The 23,406-nt window shown below is 41.7% G+C and overlaps 1 protein-coding gene across 1 annotated transcript in view; it reads right to left on the bottom strand.

Annotated features, from left to right (window-relative positions):
* LOC308129619 (voltage-dependent calcium channel subunit alpha-2/delta-3-like) overlaps positions 1-22,581 on the bottom strand; it is a gene marked incomplete at both ends in the record, with an annotated part of 32,096 nt that extends 9,515 nt beyond the window's left edge. Inside the window, 17 exons of the mRNA XM_080495607.1 lie at positions 26-106; positions 305-376; positions 1,664-1,681; positions 2,121-2,254; positions 2,946-3,024; positions 4,021-4,134; positions 6,942-7,031; positions 7,155-7,229; positions 7,356-7,506; positions 7,606-7,666; positions 9,261-9,392; positions 9,907-10,069; positions 14,764-14,823; positions 17,325-17,441; positions 18,967-19,188; positions 21,005-21,086; positions 22,457-22,581. Coding sequence (XP_080351733.1) covers positions 26-106; positions 305-376; positions 1,664-1,681; positions 2,121-2,254; positions 2,946-3,024; positions 4,021-4,134; positions 6,942-7,031; positions 7,155-7,229; positions 7,356-7,506; positions 7,606-7,666; positions 9,261-9,392; positions 9,907-10,069; positions 14,764-14,823; positions 17,325-17,441; positions 18,967-19,188; positions 21,005-21,086; positions 22,457-22,581 — 1,776 coding nt within the window. The remainder of the gene's footprint in view (positions 1-25; positions 107-304; positions 377-1,663; positions 1,682-2,120; positions 2,255-2,945; positions 3,025-4,020; positions 4,135-6,941; positions 7,032-7,154; positions 7,230-7,355; positions 7,507-7,605; positions 7,667-9,260; positions 9,393-9,906; positions 10,070-14,763; positions 14,824-17,324; positions 17,442-18,966; positions 19,189-21,004; positions 21,087-22,456) is intronic.
* Positions 22,582-23,406: the final 825 nt, after the last annotated feature.

Raw genomic sequence — 23,406 nt, 5'->3', positions numbered from 1 at the left:
TTTAGTGCGAGGCAGCTGATTGTACCATATGCTTGGGGATCAGCGTCATCAGTTCCTGCAGAGGGATGTCTGTTCCTACTACCCCCAGTAGAATACCCTGGTTTTTCTGCGTGAGCAAAATTCAAAACACGTAAACAACTTTACATAAAAACAGACTTCCTGTTCAGTCACTCAGCAAAGGCAGGCCATCCTTAGTTAAACCTGCAGTGCGTGACTTCTTATACTCACATCAAGTAATGGATTTTCAAAGTAAAAAAGTTTTCACTTACTGAGTTTGATGAAAAAGCAGTAACGATTCACTCACTGTTTCATTCCTTGTGCTGAAGACGGGCATGGCAACTGTAGTCGTCAGGCTTATACCGGATTTATCTTTTAACTCAAAAAAAGAAAGAAAAACAAACGACAAAAGAATGACAACAGGATAATCAAAGTAAATTTGAATTTAGTTCCATTGTGTTATCAATAATTTACACAAATGACTCATTTCAAGATGATCAGGGAAGAAAAAAAGCTATTACCTCATCCCTTATCTTGGTAAGGTGGCACCTAAAAGGTGTGAATCCACCACGCTTGTGGGGTTACTGATGGTTTGCATGGCATTGAGGCGAAGGTTACACTCATGTTGTGGGTGAACACAATGTTTTGTGAAAATTAAGGTTAAGCGAGTGACTGGAGACTTTATTATAATAAAGGTGGGGGGTCCCACAAACATGCTGCAAGTCTTTGAGTGTGTGAGCATGTATGAGTGTGGCTGGCGCTCATTTATGTAGGGTGTATGCATGTGGAGATAACGTTCCGTCAAGTGCTGTGTGTACGACCGGGCTCGACAAAAATGAAAAATGGAGTTACTCAAATCCACAACAACACATGGCGAGAGAGAAAAGTGAACACGCATACACGCACGCGCCAACACAGTCTCTCTCTCTCTCTCTCTCTCTCTCTCTCTCTCTCTCTCTCTCTCCTCCTCCTCCTCCTCCCGTTTCTTTCTCCCTCTCTCCCCCCTCTCTCCAATGTCAGTTTTATTATGGGCTTTAGGAGATAAAGTGCAATGATCCACAGAATGATGAATGGTGTGTCTGAGGCTGAGATACCAGTGCACGCGCGTGCGAGCGATCACGCGCGCATGCATGCACACACACGCACACACACACACACACACACACACACACACACACACACACACACACACACACACACACACACACACACACACACACACACACACACACACACACACACACACACACACACACACACACACACACACACACACACACACACACACACACACACCAGAGGACAATCTCTCTTCCAAACACTTTTTACGTGCGCGCATGCGCGTGTGTGTGTGTGTTAAAGTGTGTGCACGCCGCTCGTCTCCTTACTGAAAAGAAGCACAAAGGTACAATAAATGCCCCTCTGCTGTTCCTGCCCTTTAGAGGGAAAACCGTGCCCTCACTGAGAAATACTCACACAAAAACTAGAGCTACGATATGTTGGTATTTAACCTCTAAAATAGTTTCTAATTATTCAATTATTCAAATTTAAAATTAAATGTCATGCAGATTGTTCTGATATGGAACAATCTGCATTGAATCACAACTAAAACCGGACAGCAGAGTAATGTTCTTGTATACTGATGTGGTCACATGTAGATATTTACCTTATGAGCCTGGGAAAGCTAAAGAGAAGTAAGAGACACGCAAAGATTGAATTATTGGTTGATTTAAGTCTGCACTGGCTTTGTGGACACAGATGTACATTTGGGGGAAGATCCATGCAGATTAATGAAGCTCATAATGAGGAGTCATTCCAGCAGCATGAAGAGTAATGATGAGAGAGCAGACCCACACATGTGCTTTCTCACTGTACAGTAAGAGGCTGAACAAAATAACATGGACACCCCGCAGTACTGCAGGAGCGCAATACGACCGTATGCAGTACATCCTCAACGGGGATCTCCAAAATATCTTTGTCGGCGAACGTATTTGGTTGCAACACACTATGGGAGATTTTTAATCTTATTGTCAAACGTGGAGCAATGTTATTATGCAAAAGAAAACTGGAGGATTGTGGAACAAGTCTTAATACAAATATTTAAACCCCGGCGACATACTTACAGCACTGTCCACATACGCTTCAGTCCACACTGTATCATGCTCGTGATCGATAACCTTCGGACGACTCATGACGTGAAGATACCTCATCACATTCTCCTGAACGTCAGCCAAGGTGGAGATCTGACTGAAATATCCTGCAATACATCATACACATCAAAACAAAGATCAGCTTTGGTACTCAAACATAGATTTTGGCTTTTGAACACAAAACGTTACGTCCACACTTACATATTTTGTTATTTATTACACTTATACGCGTTGTGAATACAAACATGTTGGGACTGCCCCGAACTCCTGGGCAGCAGATTTCCAGAGTTACAGGAGCCATTTGACATGGTGTCAGCGCCGGCTGTAACTGACAATGCTTCGTATCGGACATGTAAGGTTATTTCACAGCGGGGGTCTGTATGGGGAACGGGGATTGGGGCCTGTCATTCCACAATCCCTTTGCGATCTGTTTTCCTGGCAGTGACTTTCCCTTCCAGAGGGCACTCATCCGGAGCGTTGACAAGTGAGAGCCATCAGCGGCGAGCCGCCAAGAGGAAGACACTGACAGGAAGAGGGATTAGAGCAGATTGACCTCTGACCTCCCCGAGTGCCACTTCATTGCCTCTTGGCAGAAAGCGCCTGAGCCAGCACATGCACATGCATGCACACACACACACACACAACAACAAAGCACACTCGCAACAAACACATACAGAGCGAACCCGGAACACACACACCCTAATCTATCATATTAGCTGGCTGAAGCGCCTAATCAGACCCCGCTCAATGCTCTGATACCGAGCTGTCTGCTCAAGTGTTTATCAAAAAGTCTCCAACCTTTGTTGGCACAAGCCATCCATTTGAGGTTATCAGCAAATGCAGACTCTCGTCCAATCAGGTAAGGGAATATCCGCACCTGTTTAAAGGATACATAGATGTCAAAGGTTTCTACGATGCAAAGATTGAAAAAAAAACAACAAAAAAAAACAAACAAGCATGCAAAGTCTCCTTAGTGCTTCATCTTCCTGTCCTGATTGTATCTGACTCTTTCCACAGCCTCACAGGAAACACTACTCAGCTCTTTCTCACTTTTTTCAGCCACTCTGTTCCTGTTTTGATCTTTATTTTGGCTTTTTTTTTTTTTTTTTTTTTTAGAAAAAAAGAAGTAACATTAAATTAATTTCCTTTTGTTGGGGCTTTGTGGATGAGGGCATGAACAAATGTCCTTTTACAGAACACTCGGTGACACTTTGCCAGACCTGCACGGCCCATTGGCTCCAGATGCTTTGCTAAGCATAAAGCATATAGAAAACACAGAATGGCTGCCATAGAGCAGCCCTGAGGGTGTGTGTGTGTGTGTGTGTGTGTGTGGAGGGGGGGGTGCCCTGCCAAACAGTGCCCTGTGCTCTGCCAAACACTGCCAACACACATATGCTTGATAGGACTGAACAAAAGCCCCAGAGCTGTTGCTTTTATTGCTCTGTGAATAGCACAGCAGTTCATTTCATTTGAACTGCGTTTACATGCTACAAAGAGAGCCTCACAAAAGATTTCAAACAGTGTAGGGTGTAGGAAAGACTTTACACTGTGTGTACAAGGAAACGATGCCCTTAAAAGTGTTAATTTCGCATGTTTAAATGCATGTGGGGGGAAAATATCACTCCGTAACACGTTCACACATTAGAATAATATCACACTGACATGGACTTTACAGCACAGAGCAACAGCGTGATGATGAAGACAGAGAGTAACTCCTCAGAACACCAGACATGAGCTCCATCTGCCATGTACTATTAAAGTATACAAATATCAATGATGCAAGAAAACTGCGGAACAAGCAGGAAAACAAGTGGGACAAGTGGATCCGACAGAACGAGAGAGTCAAAGAGTGGAGATGGAGGTCAAAACTCACTTTTCTTTCCGGCCAGTTGTACTTCTCAAAAACATCATCGTACATTGCAGTAGCCCCGTCAGTGACAAGCATTATGGCCTGGCTGCACACGCTGCCACGTCCAGTCTGATTAAACTACATGAAGAGTAAACATGGAAAGACTCAATCATCAGTTTAGTTATTCACCCATTTAAAACTCAGACCCTACTATTATTATAGTGCACTGTGATGTGAAGTGGATCATCAGCGATACATTAATAATGTTTTGGGAAACGAGGATGAATAATGCGTCTCACTTCATTTGGATGTTCGAAGATGCAGTGCGGTAATTAAGAGGTTTATTGACCCACCACTGTGTGAAAGTGTGTAGCTACACAATCGCAGGATGAATCATACAGGCTAACTATTAAGAGGCTTTCAGAAATTAAAACACGTATATACAATCGCAATGTGTTAAGATATAAACTGAGACTGAAATCTCAGTATACTTCTGGTGGCATGAACCATTCTTCTTCTGCAAACCTCTTAATATTCACTTTATTCAGGAAGAAATGTATAGAAAACAGGAGCAAGAGAGGTGTTCCTTCAGTGTCTGAACAACTAAACAAAACAGCAATTCATCACAAAGTTTATGACGAACTAATTTTGTAACTAATCAATAAGTCTGAGATCCTGTTTTACTAATTAGCTTGTGTTTGGTTTGTGCACTTCGTCAGAAGATTGTGTGTTGCTAGACAGCAGCATTGAATGCAGGACAATCATAATTAAATGTTAATCTCACAAACATTTACATTTAATTGATTCTGATGAAAGTTGTGGAAGAACAATAGTTAAGAATTTCGATTGACTATTTGAAATATTGTATTTGAATGACACTCATCTTGGTGTACTTCAAAATATCTGGGGGAAATTTAAATCCTTCACTGATGTATAATAAGATACAGAATGCAACACAAGGAAATGTAAAGTAATTTATGGCAGGATTTGTCAACAATTAAAACATCCACAAGGTCTTTAAAAAGAATTGGGTCTTTCCAGGTTAGGTCAGAAACTAGTGAGATTGTATCACATCAGGTGCTGCATTATCTAACTGAACATGTTTGATAACATGATGCCACTTAGAATCAGATATAAAAATTTTATTAGTGCAGTTAGCTGTAGATTACCATATTTTAATCAGATAATTTTTCTTCTTTTTTTGCTGGTTTGTTGTTGTTTTTAATCCAAAATTGCACCTAGAAGTGAAGCAGATCAGGCTTTGAATGCATGTGACCTGATTCACAGCAGTTTTACATCAGTGCTTTTACACATCCCTCTTTCTTTGAGAAAAAGCTCCACAGAAGAAATTGATCCAGTCAGAATGTGATGTTCAGTGTTGGAAATACTGGATTATCAAGTAACCTGCTGACTAACGTTGCCACTCTTGGATGTCAAGTGTAGGTCACTGATCGCTATTATGAAATAGGAACTTCTGTGTGCTTGTTAGTTTTGATGAACATGTAAAGCTGCTGTCTCTCTCTGCCCCACCCTCTGATCGCGCTGTTAGCTATAGTGCATTACCTGTAAGAGCTTGTTTTATATTGTCTCAGCTGTTTCATTGCAGCTTTATGTTGTTGTCATTACTTTAAAATTCAGTTTCTATCAAGACGAGATGCAACTTGCACAACAGTAGTGAAATTCCTACTGTTTGGAGAAAATCCGTGATTGATCAGCAGGACACCGACTCACCTTCCAACCTGAGCTCCTGTTTCACTCCTTACTGCTCTTCTGTCAGCGCATTGTAGGTGCATGATGACATTTGTTTTAAGAGGTGTGAGCACATCAGTAAATACAAATGTTAATTGAAAAAGACATAATCAATAGGGTGGATCATTAAGGAACTGATGATGATAAAAGCCTAATCAATCCCAAAGCCCTCGCAGTGAGAGGGAGAAGTCAATCTTCTTGTTTTTAAATAAAAAATATCTAACACCGAAGAGGCGGGTATACATTTTGAGATGGCTGAATACTTTGTGATTCACACGCTGTTTAGTGGTTCTTGCATATCAATGGACTACAAGTGGGAGAAGTCGGCGCATTTTTATTTCAGAGGAGTAATCTTGAGCAGGTTTCATTGTAAATGCTGCAGTCAGGTTTGTCTGTGATCCGGTCTTTGATAGGCCGCCGTCTGACTTCATTCACAGGGCAGCGGCGCAACAATGAATTTCAGCAGTGGTCTACCGGCTCCACGATTACCATATTCATTGTGGGGCTTTAATTAATCTGACAAATGCAGAGGTAAAAGCTGCGCTCCCTCAGCTTCAGCGGCACAGCCAAAGCTCGCCTGAAAACAGGGAGATAAAAGAAGTGCGGCGTGGCTCCTGGCCTTATCTCCTTTGTGTTCCAATCAGCAACGTTATTAATCATTGCCATTAATTAGAGCCATTAATCACGCTTCAGAATAGATGTGTCTGTGTTTGGAGGGTGGAACGGGTATAGCACTGGAGCATTTCGACAGGCGACACACCTCCCAAATGCTTGAGTATATTCGCCCGGCGTGTGCTACGTTTTGTGATTAACTGAGGACATGCAGCGCGCCGTGCTGGAACACGTTCTGTCAGTGAAAACAAATGTGGCTGGTAAAATGAAAGTTTTCCCACTGTTCCGGTCAAACGGAGTCCTTGAATTAAACGAGAACCAAATTCATTTGTCATAAAGAGGCATGTGCACAGTTTCATTAAACTCATGTCAAATTAAACTTTAGATAAATGAACAAGTTTAGAGAAAATCATCACAGATTATGAAAAACTGCATCGTGGTGGACTCAGTAAATATATTGAATGAGACTTTGCTCGCACTGCTCTCTTCCACATTTCTTCAGTGGATTACATCCTGAAAAGGATTAATGTTCACACGTCATCCCCATCAAACTGACAATCACAGTTTACTGAAGTAAAACTCACATCGTTCAGGATTGTGAACGCTTCAGCCAGAGCTTCTCCCAGCAGGCCGATCCCTTTGGCAAACAGCTTGTCCAGATGTTCACGGAAATGCTGACAGATAAACAGATAAATACAAAAGTTGAGAAGGAAAAAAAAAAAAAATGTAAGCATTATTTTTAGAAACACTGTCTGTGGTCATGAAGATAACTTTGTCCAGTGTGAACTGGGACTCACGTCTTTGTTGGTCCTGTCGGCCCGGACCAGAGTACCGTTCAGACAGGGTTCCACATAGTGGATCTCCTGATTATACTGTAAAAAAAAACACCCAAAAAACAAATGCAATCAACTTTTGTTGCATAAATTGCTGAACATCTATGCATACAACTGTCTTTAATGACAGCTGAGATTCACTGACTTTCAAGCGTGTCCACTTACTGCGATGATGTTGAAGAAGTCGTCGTCTCCGAGTGTGTCTAATATGGAAGAAACCGTCTGTCGGGCGATGGTCAGCCTGAGACCCTTCATGCTCCCGCTGACGTCAACTAGGATCACGACATCTTTCGGAGAGGTCGCTGCCTGGATGTACCTGTGCGTGTGCAGGAAAATGACCCGTTAAGAGTGACAGTGTCCTCACACGCTGTGCCATGCACGGCAGCATTTTCTCAGCCACGGTGGAGAGACGTACCACTTTCGATTTCTGCAGTCAAAACCAATGACGCCATGCTCGTCTGGATGCCACTTCACCCCTGAGGGACCGATTAACAACATAAATCAATTAGGAGAAAAACAAGTGTGCTGACACAAGACTTTTTATTATTTAGCAGGTGCTTCAAGATCAAGTTTCAGTGTCCTAATCCCCCAGTGCAGCCGATGATCGGCTCTCGCTGCAGTCGGTAATGTTTGATCCCAGGTGGTCGTCAACAGAGCTGCACTATATAAGGAAAGATTTCTTTGAGTGTCTGTGTGGTATTCGGGAAAATTAAAAATACAGGGAAAGACTAGAATAAAACCAGATACTTCTCTGCAAGTACAATGTTGCCTTTGTGCCCAAAGGGTGAATTTCTTTGTGACACAAAAGCTCAAAAACTATTAAAAACACATTACTGCGTCCCATTGTCGCACTACACAACACAATCCTTTGTTATAATGAGCACACTTATGATGGCTTATCTTGAGCCAGTTCCACAATCACGAGGGCACCAAGAGTGAATACAACAGTCACCAGGAATTCACTTTATACTCCTTTTCAGGGAGCGTTTCTTAAAAGTTTCTATCAGTTGTTTTGTGATTTATGCCCGTGGTAGAATTTTCAGGGTCAGGGTGAAGGGGATACGCACATGAATTACATACACTATAAGAATGAGAGGTCAGGGTGGCTTTTCCCCACGAAAAACAGAAGCCGCTTAATGTACGCATAATGACGTGCACCGAAAACACTGGTTATTAATGTTATGTTTTAGTATCAAGATGTGCTTCACTCTCATGCCCCAGAGTGGTTTGATCTTCTACGCACCATTTTCTTCGAGCAGTTTTCAAGCAGTTTGTGGGTTCAAAGTATTAATATGAGATCTGCACAATACCTGGTTTTCTTGCAAATATACTTATTTTATGAGCTAATAAAAGCACAATCATCTCTGCTGTGGACATAATCTTTTATATCTTCTCAGATATTTCTCTTCTGAATATTTTCCCATAAACAGTCCAATAAAGTTCATGCTTATAAAACACAAAATAGCACTTGAAAAATATTGTGAGACAAAGTAAGATGTTGGTAGTTTTTCCTCATTATAATTTGGTAAGATGACGATCACCTTCACATCTTACGGTCAGAAAAATAAAAGCATAAAAGTCTTAATACCCTTTTAATATTTTCTCCTTAATACACGTTCTCAAAACCAAAACACACAGACGAGTTACAAACTCTACATGTTAAAAAATAATATTAGTAGGAGTGTCAAACATACTAGTCTCTGTCCATTCTGAATGAAATACGATATTGTGTCATGTAACTGGAACCGTCTGATAAGGTTTCTTGGATCGAGCCACCAAAGGTTTTTTTTTTTTCTTCCTGAGAGCAGCTGCAGAGCAGCAATTGCAAATTCTGATTAATTGCACCATGTGTATTTGCATCCTCTCTGATGGTCTGTAAAATTACAACATTAGCCAAATTACCCTTTTAGTAATTCTAAATCATTTGTTCTGATCTGTTATTTTTCTGCACTGACGGCTGAAAGCTCCCACGGGACAAGCCTTTCTTCTCTCTCTCTCTCTCCTTGTCTGTCTGCCTGCTTCACACACACATACACATGCACACACACACGGAAAAGCAACAGCACTCACCTGGATACTGCCTGAAGAAACCTTTGGCGCTCCCAAAGTACTGCCAGGTCAATGTTGGATCTCTTTCAAAGTTATCTACAAACACTTTATTCAGGGCCTCTGACCAGTAAACCCCATTCACGATGTCAGGGTCTGAGGACAGAGAGAAAAGTGCATTAAATGGTGATAATGGCAACCATGCTGGTCACCAACACTGAGAGCACGCTTGACCTCTGTCCTTCATTGAACCCCCTCCTGAAGGAGACACAAAGCCTGTGAGTGAATTATGTCCTCCCCTCCTGCTGCTGGACCAGCCCGCCTTTGTGCCACGAACAGAGAGTTATGGGGAGTCAATTTCAGCCAAACAAAAGCCACCCAGGGAAAAAAACACGGGGAGAGGAGACAACAAGAAGCCGCTGAGCAGCTTCCATATGAGCAGCATCTTTGCAGAGAGGCCCCGCTGTTACTTTATCTTTATGTTTGAGCTGTTATCGATCCTCCAACTCCTCTTCTCCCAGCTGGTGACACTGATACAGCTCAAGCTGCCATTTCTCACTTTTACCACTTACTTTTCCCCCCTCCCCTCTCGCCGCCCTATTCATCAGCTTCACGTTGGTAAATAACGCGCACATCATCCCGCAGACCGGCCGAATGCCGGAGGTCTTACCTTTGTTGTACATGTTGGTGGGCACCTGGACCACACTGAGGGTCAGGTTGACCAAGAGGTTGTTGAAATGTTCGTTGGGCTCGAGGAGGAACTCTCTTCCCAGCTCCACGTTGTTGCCTTCGTCGTCGACTTCGTTGATCAACACGGCATTGAAGTACTCGTACTAGAAAAAAATAACAACAATAAAACCCTGTAATTTTAGAAAAGCCGATGTCATAATGAAGCATTACAGACAAACTGAGGCGTCACTCAAACGTCCTCACCAAAATTGCCAAAATAAAATAAAAAAATCTTTTCAAATGTAGTTTGAATCAGGAATTACTCTCGGGAGTTATCTGGGATAAATCCGGGATCAATGCAGGTTTTCGTGATGTCAAAACAACACAGAGTCTGTTTAAGGGTAAAAAATGATGGTGAGGGGAGCAAATTCTAGTACAGTTTTTTTTAAAGGTTTTCTGGATTGGTCTTGAACGACTCCCAGGAGGATGATTAACACATCCTCACTGTGGTTGTCCACAAATCACATTACAATCACACACTAGTTGTAGCATTCCACATTTGTTTCAGCTCAATAACAAAGCATCACTGATCAGTTTGGAGTTATAAGCTGTACATTTGGACAGACTCTATAAACCACAGTTAAATAGAAAACAAGAATAAATTGGTACAAACCTGACCTCAATCAAAAAGAGCCACAGTGTTTCAGTTTTAAAAAAAAGTCTCTCTATGTCGTAACGACAAAAATGAGCCGTAGCTGAGTCACGGTTGAACAAATCCAGGGAAAGGAGATTTTATTTCCCACAAGCTCTCACACAGGGTTGATATAAAGTTGTGCATGAATGAGCCATGTGATAAAAATATGGAAAGCTGAAAGGCTGAATAAGTAGATTATTAAAAACTAAGCCAACTTAAATAACTAATAAGAACAGTATGAGACATGCAAGAAGGCAAATAAAGCATCAGTCATAAATTGAATTCACGGACAAGAGTGAAACGAGGATGTATAAAAATGTGGAAAAACTAATACAAAGAAGTGAGTTGGAACAAATGTGAGAGAAACAAATAGGTGATTGATAAGCCAGCACCATGACGGCCCTCTCTTATTGTCAGAAAACACTCAGAAATGGTTTCATGTGTTTAATTCAATGCAATAATGAATTTTTAAATCGTATTCTTCATTCATCAGTACACTCCACTTTTTTCAGAGTGATTCCAGTGCTTACAATACTGCTAATACTTCAAATGTGGTGAGGATGTCCAAACTGGGTAAACAAAGTTAGGAAACTTTATTCTCGATATCAAAGTCTTGTGAAAAGTGTTGTAGTTTGTTGTTGTGTTACGGTTTAATAGTCACAAAAGGTTTAATCTATTTATAATGATTAGCTTGCTGAACAAAATGTCTCATAAACTGGAGTTTTTCACCATAATGTATTTTTTCGAACCTGTCAAAAATGTTCCGTACGCGTAATGTTGACTTCCTTCCAAAACGAGCTCATCTGTAAGAGCACATCAAGGGGAAACTCTTTAAAACAGGAGAATACACCTTTAAACAGGCGACTGGTTTTATGATGGATTTGTGAAACAAATCTGACGTGTTTACCTAAACAGTTTAAAAGTCTAGTTTTCTTTGTATCCTGAGGTCAAATTAGATCAGAAATATGCAGAAATGTGCAAATCAACAAATGGCATAACAAAGTCAAAGCATTTCCCCAGTGTGAGTTGAATCAGCTCTTTTTTTTTAGACATATTGGTTTATCAGAATGTACAAAAAAAGTATTGTCATTGAAGCTACGTTTGTGTAAAGAAGACTTTCCAACTACGGTTAAAAAAAATAAAATAAAAAAAATAAATCAGAGTCTCTGAAGTGAAACTGAGCAGCGTGTCTGTCCTGTCCTTCACTGCCTGCTGCTGCTGCTGCTGCTGCAGGAGAGAGACTGCCTCATCCTGTCTGAGCGGCCTCCCGATGGCCTCTATGCTTATTGTCTGCACTGAGAGAGAAAGAGAGAGACAGAGGGGGCGAGGGGAAGGAGGGAGGGAGGGAGGAAGGAGGGGGGGGTGATGGACTCCACAGCATCACTCTCGGGGGAGGCCGAGCGGGCATCACCATCAAGCAGCCTCTGACAGCTCATACCACGCCTGAGCAGCCCTCTGACGAGCTGCGGCGGGGCGGAGGGAGAGAGAGAGAGAGAGAGAGAGAGAGAGAGGGAGAGAGGGAGAAGGAGAGGAGGGAGTGGTGTGAGGAGGTGGTGGGGGTGCAGGGAGAGGGGAAAACGTGCACCCTCAGCAGAACTGAGTGCTGTAGAGAGGCACGTTAACCACCAGGGTGATGACTATGGAGCAGGCCGCGGGACGCTGCAGCTCTCTGAGATGGCCCACTGATTCTTACACCACTGCAGTTCGCTGGAGGCCGTACTGCAGAGATCTGCCCTCCATTACCGACTGCTGGGCCTCACTGTGTAATCAGACTACAATAAGTGGAGACGGTGGGTCCCTCTGAGGTTCGTTCAGTTTAACATTCATCCTGCTTTTATTACAAGTCTCTGCATTATGGAGCCAAAACTCATTTGTGCTCAAGCTTTTTCTTTCTTTCTTTCCTTCATTCTTGCAGGCTGTTTCAGAAAAAAAAAGCAACGTGAGCAATAAAAAATATACAGTGTCAGTAAAATACACTAAACTGTGAGATATTAAATATGGTGTGAAAATACGGTTATTCAGGATTGTGAGGGCAGCGGTTCAATCTTTGTGGTCAGAAAACTATTTAGATTGTGTTCTAACAGCTGAGAAATGGAAAACATAACACGAGTATGTATTTAAAACATCTAAAATTATTTTCACCTTCAAAGCGCAAAGTAAAAGGATTTGTTAGTGTATGTGACTACAGTTCCCATATTAATAATTTTCATTATTACAGGCAGCAAACAGAGGAAGAATTTTAAGTTATGAAGATTGAATAAACTTTTGAATAATTTTCAATTCTGCTGACATGCCATCTCACAAAATCTCAAAAATAGTGTAAAGCCTTCCTGTTACACTCTGAAAAAATTTTTTTTTATAAAGAAAAACTGGTCAAAGCAAACTACAACAAAGTATGAACCCATTTTTTTTGCACCCTCAGACCTGATTTGCTGATTTGCACACCCTTGAACCTGAGAGTGCAACACATCCGGCTGTCCTGACAGGAAGCAGCTGAAGATAAGAGCGGCCGGCTCATCTCTCTGCGGTCAGTGAAATGGTGCGTGATAAATGTGCAGTGTCGACTGAGGCGAGCTCGGCTAAATGATGCCACAAGGAGTGATATCATGGCATCACATCATTATCGCAGGTGGATATTGAATTTTCTGTTATTATTCTTTATGGCCTTTGAGATGAAATTTGGTGTGATAGGCCTGGGTTGTAAACCAATAATTCCTTGGATGAAAATGCTTAAAGTGCCCTTATATATTAAATGAATGCAGTTACCCCAATGACAGATTTTTCCTCTCTTTATATTCCTATAATTCATGTTTTATTATGAGTTAAAATACAAACCAGACACAATTTGTCTCGCAAGAAACAACATTTGTGATGTTAATATGATCAGCATTGCTGTACAATATTTATTTGCAGTCCACCCATACTTATAAAACAAGTAAAATATATGAAAGTTTTACAAAATATACAGAAACTGAAGAGAATAAATATTTCAAAGCAGTGCTAAATAAAGCAGGGAAAACTCCTATTTGTCTACATTTAATTATGCTTTAGAGGTTGTTTTAATACAGAAGAGGGAAGTATAATGGTCCATCACGAAAGTTGTTTCAAGGTTTATGGTCAAAAATGTACTTTTTCCTTATCAGTGCTATTTTTCATTTAAGGTGAACATCCGCCTGTCTTGTTATGGCTGTGGGCACGGCAGAGGATTGCACGGGGAACAAGGTGACTGAATGTATTCATATGATGTAAATGCTTCTATTAAGTGTAAAGTGCCGCCGTTATTTCAGTGTTTTGTTGCTCGAGCGGGTTTTCCAATCTCGAGCCATGAAAGTGAAACAATGCTCCACGCAAAAGAGTTTCATTTATCTTTGTCCAGTGGAGGGAGAGAGAGAGAGAGAGCGAGAGAGAGAGAGAGAGAGAGAGAGAGAGAGAGAGAGAGAGAGAGAGAGAGAGAGAGAGAGAGAGAGAGAGAGACTGCAGAAATGCTGCAATCCCTCTGCAGAGACTGAAGGGAAGCTCTGTGCGCACTGGGAAACCGCAATGAGTCCGCTAACTAATGCGGCGCACAGTGCCGGAGCACGTGAGCATATCCTGTGAAATACAATTAAATCTACAAGTACTGCGGGCCTTCTGCTCGTCCTGCTTTTCATCTTGCGTTAACCCAGGTGACTGCCCAATACATTTCCTCCATATTATCACCGAGTAAAAAAAACAACAACAACAACAACAAAACAGTGCGGCAGCTTTTGCGCACGCACATGACGGCTGACCGTCGTCCCTTCACTTGCAGGTTGCAGGTTTCTGTAAAAGGCCCCACGTGCACCTGTGCACGTTTGAGTTTGGGCTTGCTCGGCCAGGGTGAATTATGGGAGCGTTGGCCCCCAGCCGTCAGTGTGTGCGGCATGGCTTATCAAAGAAACATTATGTATCGGAGCGCTGACGGCACGTCACAGTGAAGGACGACGCCACCGCAATTAAAGACTGAGGGCCTATTACCCTTCTCTCACCTTGCAGCCGCTCCTCCCCTCACCCGGTGAGAGCGATTCATCTTAGAATAAGGCAGCCCGAGACACGCCATATCTTCAATCATGTGCGCCTTCGTTTCCTTTCTCTTTTCCCTTTTTTTTTTTTTGTGTTGTTTGGGCTGGTGGTGGCTGATCTCACCTGCAGGTCGGGATTGTCCTCATGCTGACTGTGCGCCTCTTCTGCTGCCTCCACAAGTCGCTGAGAAAAGAGGGAGGTGGTGATTATTAAGAGCTTAATTCCTACTTACACTCAAACATGCTTTTAAAGGAAAAAACAACAAAACAATTAAAATCAGCCACTAAATTAAGTGTCGCTTTAAAAGTTCCAGAAAATGTTTCCACACTCGCACTTTTACGCTTCTTTAGTTTCCTCAGGGGGAGGAATAAAAATATCGCTCTGTCCAGGATGCGATGTGCTGGGAAGGGTCAGGGGGTGTATAGCCTCTTGGTTTGTGCATTCTGCTTAATTATGTTCCCCTGCATAGTGATTAAATCTACTTCTGCAGCACTCTGCAAAGTCAAGCGAATGAAGCTGTTGTAAGTAAAGCAGAGCTATCGCCGCTCAGCAAGGAGAGTGAAACTACAAACTCAATCATATTCAATCACATTCATTGTTTTTTTGCGTTTCACTCTAAAACGTATTTATCACGTGTCTGCGACTGACGCTCCTGGTTAATGTTCTCAATAGTTACATTGTGAAATTTTTTTATTTTCACAACAAATTTATTTTTTGCCCCCTTTTCCTAGACTATTTATCTATCTATCTATCTATCTATCTATCTATCTATCTACCTATCTATCAATATATCGATCTATCTATCTCAGGATTGTTGCAAAGACACTAACATCAAATATCCGGATAACACTTTTTGAAAAGGTTAGTTAAAGACAAAAGAAAGAAACTTTTAAAAATAAATCTTTTTTTTTGAGAGAGAGAAAAATGTGCGCCGTGCCTGCAGGGCGCAGTTTTGGACGATGGATAAGTGCGCACTGGACTGGCGCAGTCGCGCCGGATTTTCACGCCGTTCACCAAAATTGCGGGGCTTTCTGCAATAACTCTTCCAGTGAAAAATGTGCTTGGCTGTGTGTTTCCCTGCGCCATTTAAACGCCACACCACCGCTTCTCTCTGCCACGCAGGTAATTAACATCTTGTCACATGTGTCAACATAAGTGCGAGATACAAACACAACCGAGGTTTTTTCGCCCCTCGGCAGAGCGCCGCTGCGCCAATTCAATTGACCTCATGGCGAATTATTGTGTCGTCAGCAGTTGGCAAATAACAGCCAGATGAAATAAATGTAGTGTTTTGTGATTGAAGTGGAAAACACTCCAGGTAGGTTTATTCATATTTTTTCCTCCTCCCCTGAAATGCACCCTGCAAGGCTCAGGCAGACCACCTTCAACATTATATTGAGGTCATGGTGTCATTTTAAATCTTGATTTTCAATCTGGAGCAAAGTGATGACTCAGTCATTTATTGAGGGTTTTGCCACTGCAGGTTCACACAGCAAACTGGATTTGTTCTGACAAAACAAAGGTTTTTTTGGGTTGTTTTTTTTAATTCTATAACACAGAATCTTTGCAGAATCGTTTTCAGTTTTCAGAAGAAAGCCAAAATGCCTTCCTTCAGTGTCATAAATTATTACTTATATGAGTTCAGGCACAAGAAAATAAAGGCTATTATCTCCCAGCAGCCCCTGCAGGGTGCAGCATTAAAATGGTTACAAGCTCCTCTGGACTGAGGTCACAGACCGGCTGTAACTCTGAGGCAAAAGTCAGCTCAGGCCAACATTTTAATAAACTACATCCAAGACCAGGCTGTAGGGCAGGGTGTCATACTTACTTTAGTTCAGGGGCCACGCATGGACCCAATTGATCTTAAATGTATTTTGTTGCATCCAAAGGCACAAGAAATGGTATAACTTTGTGTTCCACTTGCCTCTTGAAATCTTTTGATCAGAAATCTTTTTTCAACAGCAGTTTCTCTTCTTGGGCTATTTTTTTGGAAAAGCCCTGTCACCTTTCTGGACACAACATTTCTGCAGTAAGCACTGGTATATGTCTCTGCTGGTCTAACTAAAACAGTGCAGTCCTTAGTGAATAAATAAGAAGAGGCAGTTTTATTACATAATTAAAGTTAAGAAATGAAGCCTCTGTTAGGCCAGTTTGGCCTGTGTTTCTGTCGGTACAATGGATTTGTATCATTAATTATGTATAGTTAATGAAAATTAATTATAGTGAAATCATTGTCAGTTAGATCTACTAATGATCACTCTTCCATGCAAAAGTATCTTTATTAAATCTGGTATCACAGTTAGAGCCGTCAGACCTAAAGGGCATCCGCCATTGGACATAAAAATCCTGAATTAGTTGTAAGTCTGATCATCATCACACAGTAAATTATCGCTTCAAAGTAGAGAAATGATTCCTGAAGCACCTACCAGGTTGGAATTTATTCATCTTCTTTTGGTCATTAATATCAGTGGAGAAGTGAAGTTTATTGAGTGAATAAATCAACCATTTCTACAACAGTCCTTTGTGTAAATGTAAAATACACAACTCTCTCTCTCTCTCGATAATCCCTTAATAGCACCCTCACTCTCCAAAATACGAAGCGTTCCTTTTTCTTTAAAGCCAAATAAAAAAATAAACGTGAATCTACAATGCGCTTTATTTGTTTCCAGAGAAAGTGTACCCACCCTGGTGGCTTCTGCTTTCCTACTGAACATTTCTTCCATCTTCACCGCGAGGTTTTTCACCAGCTTCACACCATCAATCTCTTCCACTCTGACCGACTTTTCCAATTCTTTATATTTCTGAAAATGAAGACAAAGCAAGGATTTGGCAGAGTTGGCGACTGTAAGTCCAGTAATAGTAATAGTAATAGTAAAAGCATAATGTTCAATCCATTGATAGTGGCCACTGAATAAGTCATCAGAGGAAAACACAAAGATCTTTTTTTTCTGTGAGCTTTGTGCAACATGTTTCAGTGAATTGTTAAACCAGCCACATGAGCCTTCACACGTCGGCTGACAGGCTGTGTGCAGTCAGTCTCGGATGAGCATCCGATAAAAATCCGTGCTACAACACAGAATGACAGATAGCCTTTATCTGGTCTCGCCTATTGGCTGCACATACTGCGTCGTTTTCTTCCGATTGGCTGGAGAAAGCCATGTTGGGTGGCCCGTGGTGGGCGGGGCGGTAAATGAAGGCTATGCATGGTAAGAAGGTAATTGAAATGGAGTCAAAGCACAGGAGAAAGATAATAACGTGTCAGGCTTGGGCGACCCTGGGTAATGAACTACACCTCACATAATGCTGATTCTGCTGGATGCACGGGACCTCCAGCGATACAGAACAAAGCCCGCCACAGCTTGGAGGAATGGAACATTACATAATCTGAGTCATGCCTGACACACACACACACACACACACACACACACACACACACACACACACACACACACACACACACACACACACACACACACACACACACACACACACACACACACACACACACACACACACACACACACACATACTGAAAACAAAAAGCCCAACCCTCTCAGCCACATGGCTCTCTCTTTCTATAACCTTATCTAAAAACAAACAGATGCCTTCAAACACAATAGACATTGTGTGGACAAGACGCACACAAAAAACACACTCACACACACACACACCAGTACATGAGGCGACAAATTACCTAGTGAAAGGAAGAGTGTGGGTCTGCAGCGGAGCAGAACAGTTCATTTCACGCCTGTCCTCCTCGCCCCAGCACCCCGAGTCCCCAGTCCCCCACAACCCCCACCCCTCTACCTCACACCCCTGCAGTCATCTAGCGGAGGTTAAGCCCCATCAATCAAAAGCACTGATCATGATTATTGATTAGAGTAATCACCAATGTAGGAGCACGAGGAACCTGAAGGGTCACTGTTTTCTCTACTGATTTGCAAAAATGTTGGTGAAATCGGGTAAATCACCATAAAAAAAAGAAAAAGAAAAAAAGCATCTAATGATCAGCTTTAATGACCAGCCCCTCACGACTCGTCAGTTCTCTCACAGCTCGCTGCTTTGTGCTGACTGGCTCAGCGGGGCTCTCTCCGGACACGCCTCCATGAACAGGAACATGAGCAAAGTGCTTACAAGCAGACAAAAGAAGTGAACAAATCTTCAGGGCATTTTTATTTTAAATTTTTTTTACAAATTGTTTGTTTTTTATGTGTGCACAGATTAAACACATACTTGGAAACATATGGACAGAACTGGCGCACGGCGGTTTGGTGTTCCACCACACATTTGAATTTGAACCTCAGATTATATTTAAAGAAGTGTTACCTCAGGGCATTGCAGGCCCGAACCCTGGAGCCGCCTCTTGATTGCTGTTTGAACGCTCTCCCCATATTTACGTGGCGTTCCTCTGGGTACTCCACTTTCTTCCCAACCTCCGGGACATGCCGCAGAGCCCTTCGCATTAATCCTGCCGCTGCCCTTCATCGAAGTGCCGGCCTCAGAACTGGAGTTGGTCCCTGGACGTGGTGCCGTGATGGCCCACAGCTCCTAAAACAGTGAGGTGGTCAATTGGAGGACATTAACACATTATGTAGCTTGATTAATGTAAAACCTTCACACGCGTGAGAAAGGTAAGAGTTGTTGTCGACAAAGGGATCACTGGTCTGTTTAAATGGCTTACAAACACACTCTAAATGTTTTCGTGTCAATTTCAATCCTTCAGAAAAGTGTCGCTTTGGTACCAACTTTGTTTATGGGCCGAGTTTGCGGTGTTCTTGGAATGCTGCAAATATTATCACAGAGTATTCCTCACACCTCCGGCACCACAAAGCATCATGTGTAAGTTTTTGTTCACAAGAAGAGTTTTTTTTATCTACAACCAGCTCTAAACAAATCCAAAAAAAAAAAAAAAAGAGTTTAGAATGAAGAAGCATATTTGATTATTCAGAAACCTGCAGATCCTGATTAATGACGTTCTGTATAAGGCACAAGTAGACAAAAACCTTCACTAGACATTAACCCTCATCAGCTTTTTTTTTAATGTGACAGATCTTTTCTTTAGTCTGATGCAGTAAATCTGCTCAGTTAATAAATATAACCTCATTTTTCAAAAGGGCCAGATTGTAATTTTGTGAGTGGTATGCAACATCACGCACAAGATTAATTTAATGATGCAGCCTTTACATCGTGCAATTTTAGATTTGATTGGATCATATCATCACAATGTTTAGATATTAATCTGATGCAGGGATTCGAATGACAACTTATTAAAATCAGCTTTTTAATTGTGATTAGAGCTTTGCAGATTCACACACTGAGGGCTTATGCGGTCATTTTTAATCTTGTCCACCATAATGTTCGCTTTCTCCATGTCCCACCATGAAATGGTACAAATTTTAAACCAAGTCCAGCATTAATTCCATCAAAGTAAAGTCACTTTTAAATGATTTAAGGCCATAGAAATCTAAAAAATATATTGAATGTACAACAAGTGACAAATGTATTCATCCATTTACAGAGTAAATTACACTTCAAACCATTACTGCTTCTTGTTTCATTATAATTCCACTGCTGCAGAACCTGCTTTAGAAACAAGCATCTGCATATGCTGTAAACCATGAGCCCACTCCACACTGTACAGTTACTCAGCACACTCATGCAGAGGAGCTCCTCCAGCTGTTTCCTTCACGGTCCCCAGTCAGATCCTATTTAAGTGCAATGGAAAGTTCACTATTCATCCTCTTGAATCCCAACCACCTTTTTTGAAACCTGAGGCCTGTGAACGAAGGGCCCACCTCTGCCATCAAGTGGTCACGAGTTGTCAGAAAGTGAAATTTACAGCACAGGGGTCATCGCTCATCCTCTGTGGGTTTCAATGGTTCATCATCCCACTGTGCTACCCCCACACCCCCGATCAAACCCGGTCACACTTATTCAATTTGTCTCCTTGGTTGAAACTCTTGACTCCAGAGAGTTAACTGGAGGCTTGAGATGAGAGGGGAGCTGTGTTTAATGGGCCGTAACAGGCACACACACACACACACACACACACACACACACACACACACACACACACACACACACACACACACACACACACACACACACACACACACACACACACACACACACACACACACACACACACACACACACACAAACACACGGTTCTGCCATGCCAAACACACCTGAGTCTCCTCTAAAATAACGCATCAGCATTCAGCTGAGACGCCACGATGTCTCTGCAGCCATTAGGAAAAGGGAACACGGTATTACAGCATACAGTAGGTGTGGGAACATGAGCGTTCAAACAAAGGAAAAACACATTTTGGGTTAATTCAAGCCTGCACATTAAAAAGCATACCTTCTGGAGAAGCTGGGATCCAGAGTATTTTGCAGAAATAGATTTTATTTCTCCTCCAAATGCAGAGGCCCAAAGCTTTACACTGCAAAATGACAAAGAAGCAAGTTTACAATTGTGCATGTAAATTAGACAACTGCTCATGAAGAGTGAAGCACACAGAAATTCTGGACTTATTCTTTTAAAGAAAGATTTACATTATCATCTAAGTTGAAAAAGGCTTTTTATATATCTTTTTCTGTCATTTTGTAGATTAATTTCTGACACTATCAGCTATGAGATTATTGTCATGGCTCAGTGACTCTGATCTGTGAGTTTCTTGATTCTTTTAACCATCCCTCAACTGTACTTACAAGAGATTATATACATCTCTAAGATATACATAAATATATATAGGGGAAAAAAACTGAGGCCTGATACAAAAATTCAAACAGCCAATATAACTGGAAATACAGTTCTTTATTGTTACTATGTTCTATAAATAACTAAAACACTAAAAGTGATGCTTTACATTCAACTTTCAACCGATTTCAAAAAATATTTTCAAACAAATGTAATCTTGTTTGGCCTTTAAATTTGATAGCTGGATCATTATAATGTAAATTTAGCCTGGACCAAGAACTACTCTTCCAGGAAAAGATCTTGGGTGATAGTTCTGAAGCTCCGCACTGCAGCATTTGTGACATCTGAACTTGAAAATTAAAAAATGTTTTGTTTAATAATATGCAACTAACACCAGTGTTCACAGTGGTGAGACTATTCTCAAAATCTGAACTTGAAGCTTATAAAGTTTGCTTTTATAGACTGATGCTTTGAAAGACATATAGCCCAAGCAAAATGTTTGTAATTTTTCAAAGATCTCATATAGTCTGAAAATTATACAACAGCTACATAGAAAGAGATATCATGTGTTTTTTCCCCCCTTTAAACTATTTATGCATACATCTGGAAATAGATTACAAGAGTGAGGGAGTGGAGTGGAGGGAGAAGTTATATCCTTTGTTTTTACAAAGATATTTTCTACAAGAAATAAAATATACTCATGACATGTCAATTGTTTACAAACACCCAGCAAAGAAACAAACACTTACAGTTCTAATTTATGAACGATTTTGCTGTTCAGTTTCCCCTAATTGATTTTAATATTCTCTGTAAAATTGCTCAAATCAAGTCATTAATTGTTTACTCACTCCAGTAGCGCCTCTCTCCATTTAGTTAATCCCTGACCTGTAAGCAACTTCCCACAATGTGAAATACAAATCGGGGACAAACTGCATTTTGTAGATTTCAGATTTCCAAAAGCAATAAAACACATTTATTTCAGTGCACGCTTAAACACTTTAAATGTATCCACGTGTCTGTTACTATAAACCTAATGATGTCAGCTGTTCAAATCAAAGCCCAGATAAAGTATTTTCCGTGTGAATTCAAAGTTGCGGAGCATATCTCACTCACACGGACAGAGGGATCCCTTGCTGGGATCCCGCCACTTCCACCACATTCAAGCCGACGAAGATCCACAGCAGCAGGAAGCTGGTGCTGCACATGTGTGAGAAGAGGATCCTCCAGTTCCCCTGCATCTTCTCCAGCCCGGCGCTCGGTCCCAATGTCTGGACGGTAAAATCCTGTGCGTAACCGGCGCACCGTGCTGTGCTCGACCCCCGATGCACCCTTTTTATCCAGCAGCAATACTTCCAGCACGTACCCTACTGTATTTGATTGTACGGACTTCCCCCTCCAAAGAGAGAGGGAGAGAGAGAGAGAGAGAGAGAGAGAGAGAGAGAGAGAGAGAGAGAGAGAGAGAGAGAGAGAGAGAGAGAGCGAGCTTCACACTCCAGCTTGTCTCTCCATCCTCTGCTGCCTCCAAAACCTCCAAGAAAACAGGCGGAAACCCCCTCAGTTTCCTCTGCTGCAGGATTCACAAACCCTTATCAGAAAAAAAAAACCCAAACCGTTCAGTATTTGTGTTTTTCCTGATAATCTGGAAAACGCATAGATGCATCGTTTTCCTCCAGAGGATTTGGTTTTGTATACCCCCCCCGCAGCAGAGCATTGTAAGAAATGTGTGTCGATCATTGGAACATGAATGGGGGGGGGGGGGGGGGGGGGGATAAAAAAATCACACTTGCAAAAATGCTACTTCTGTTTTCCTTTGGTTATTTTTTTTAATTTTTACTCATTACCTCCGATAAGCAGCAGTGGGCTGTTATAAAGTTGATGCATTATTGCTGAGCCTGCAGAACGACTGTACGTCTCAGTCGCCACGTTACGCACACCATGTGCAAGAATCCTCCTGTTTGGGTCAATCTAATGAGTGAATGGCTCGAATAATATTTATGAAATAAAGACGAGCATATGTATTTAAACTCTATTTTTTTTTTTTTTACGGTGAAACGTGGTGTCTG

The sequence above is a fragment of the Blennius ocellaris genome (genome assembly GCF_963422515.1).
Source record: "Blennius ocellaris genome assembly, chromosome: 4".
In the NCBI taxonomy this organism is placed as follows: Eukaryota; Metazoa; Chordata; class Actinopteri; order Blenniiformes; family Blenniidae; genus Blennius; species Blennius ocellaris.
The sequence above is the reverse complement of the archived record's forward strand: the minus strand, read 5'-3'. Positions and strand labels throughout refer to the sequence as shown.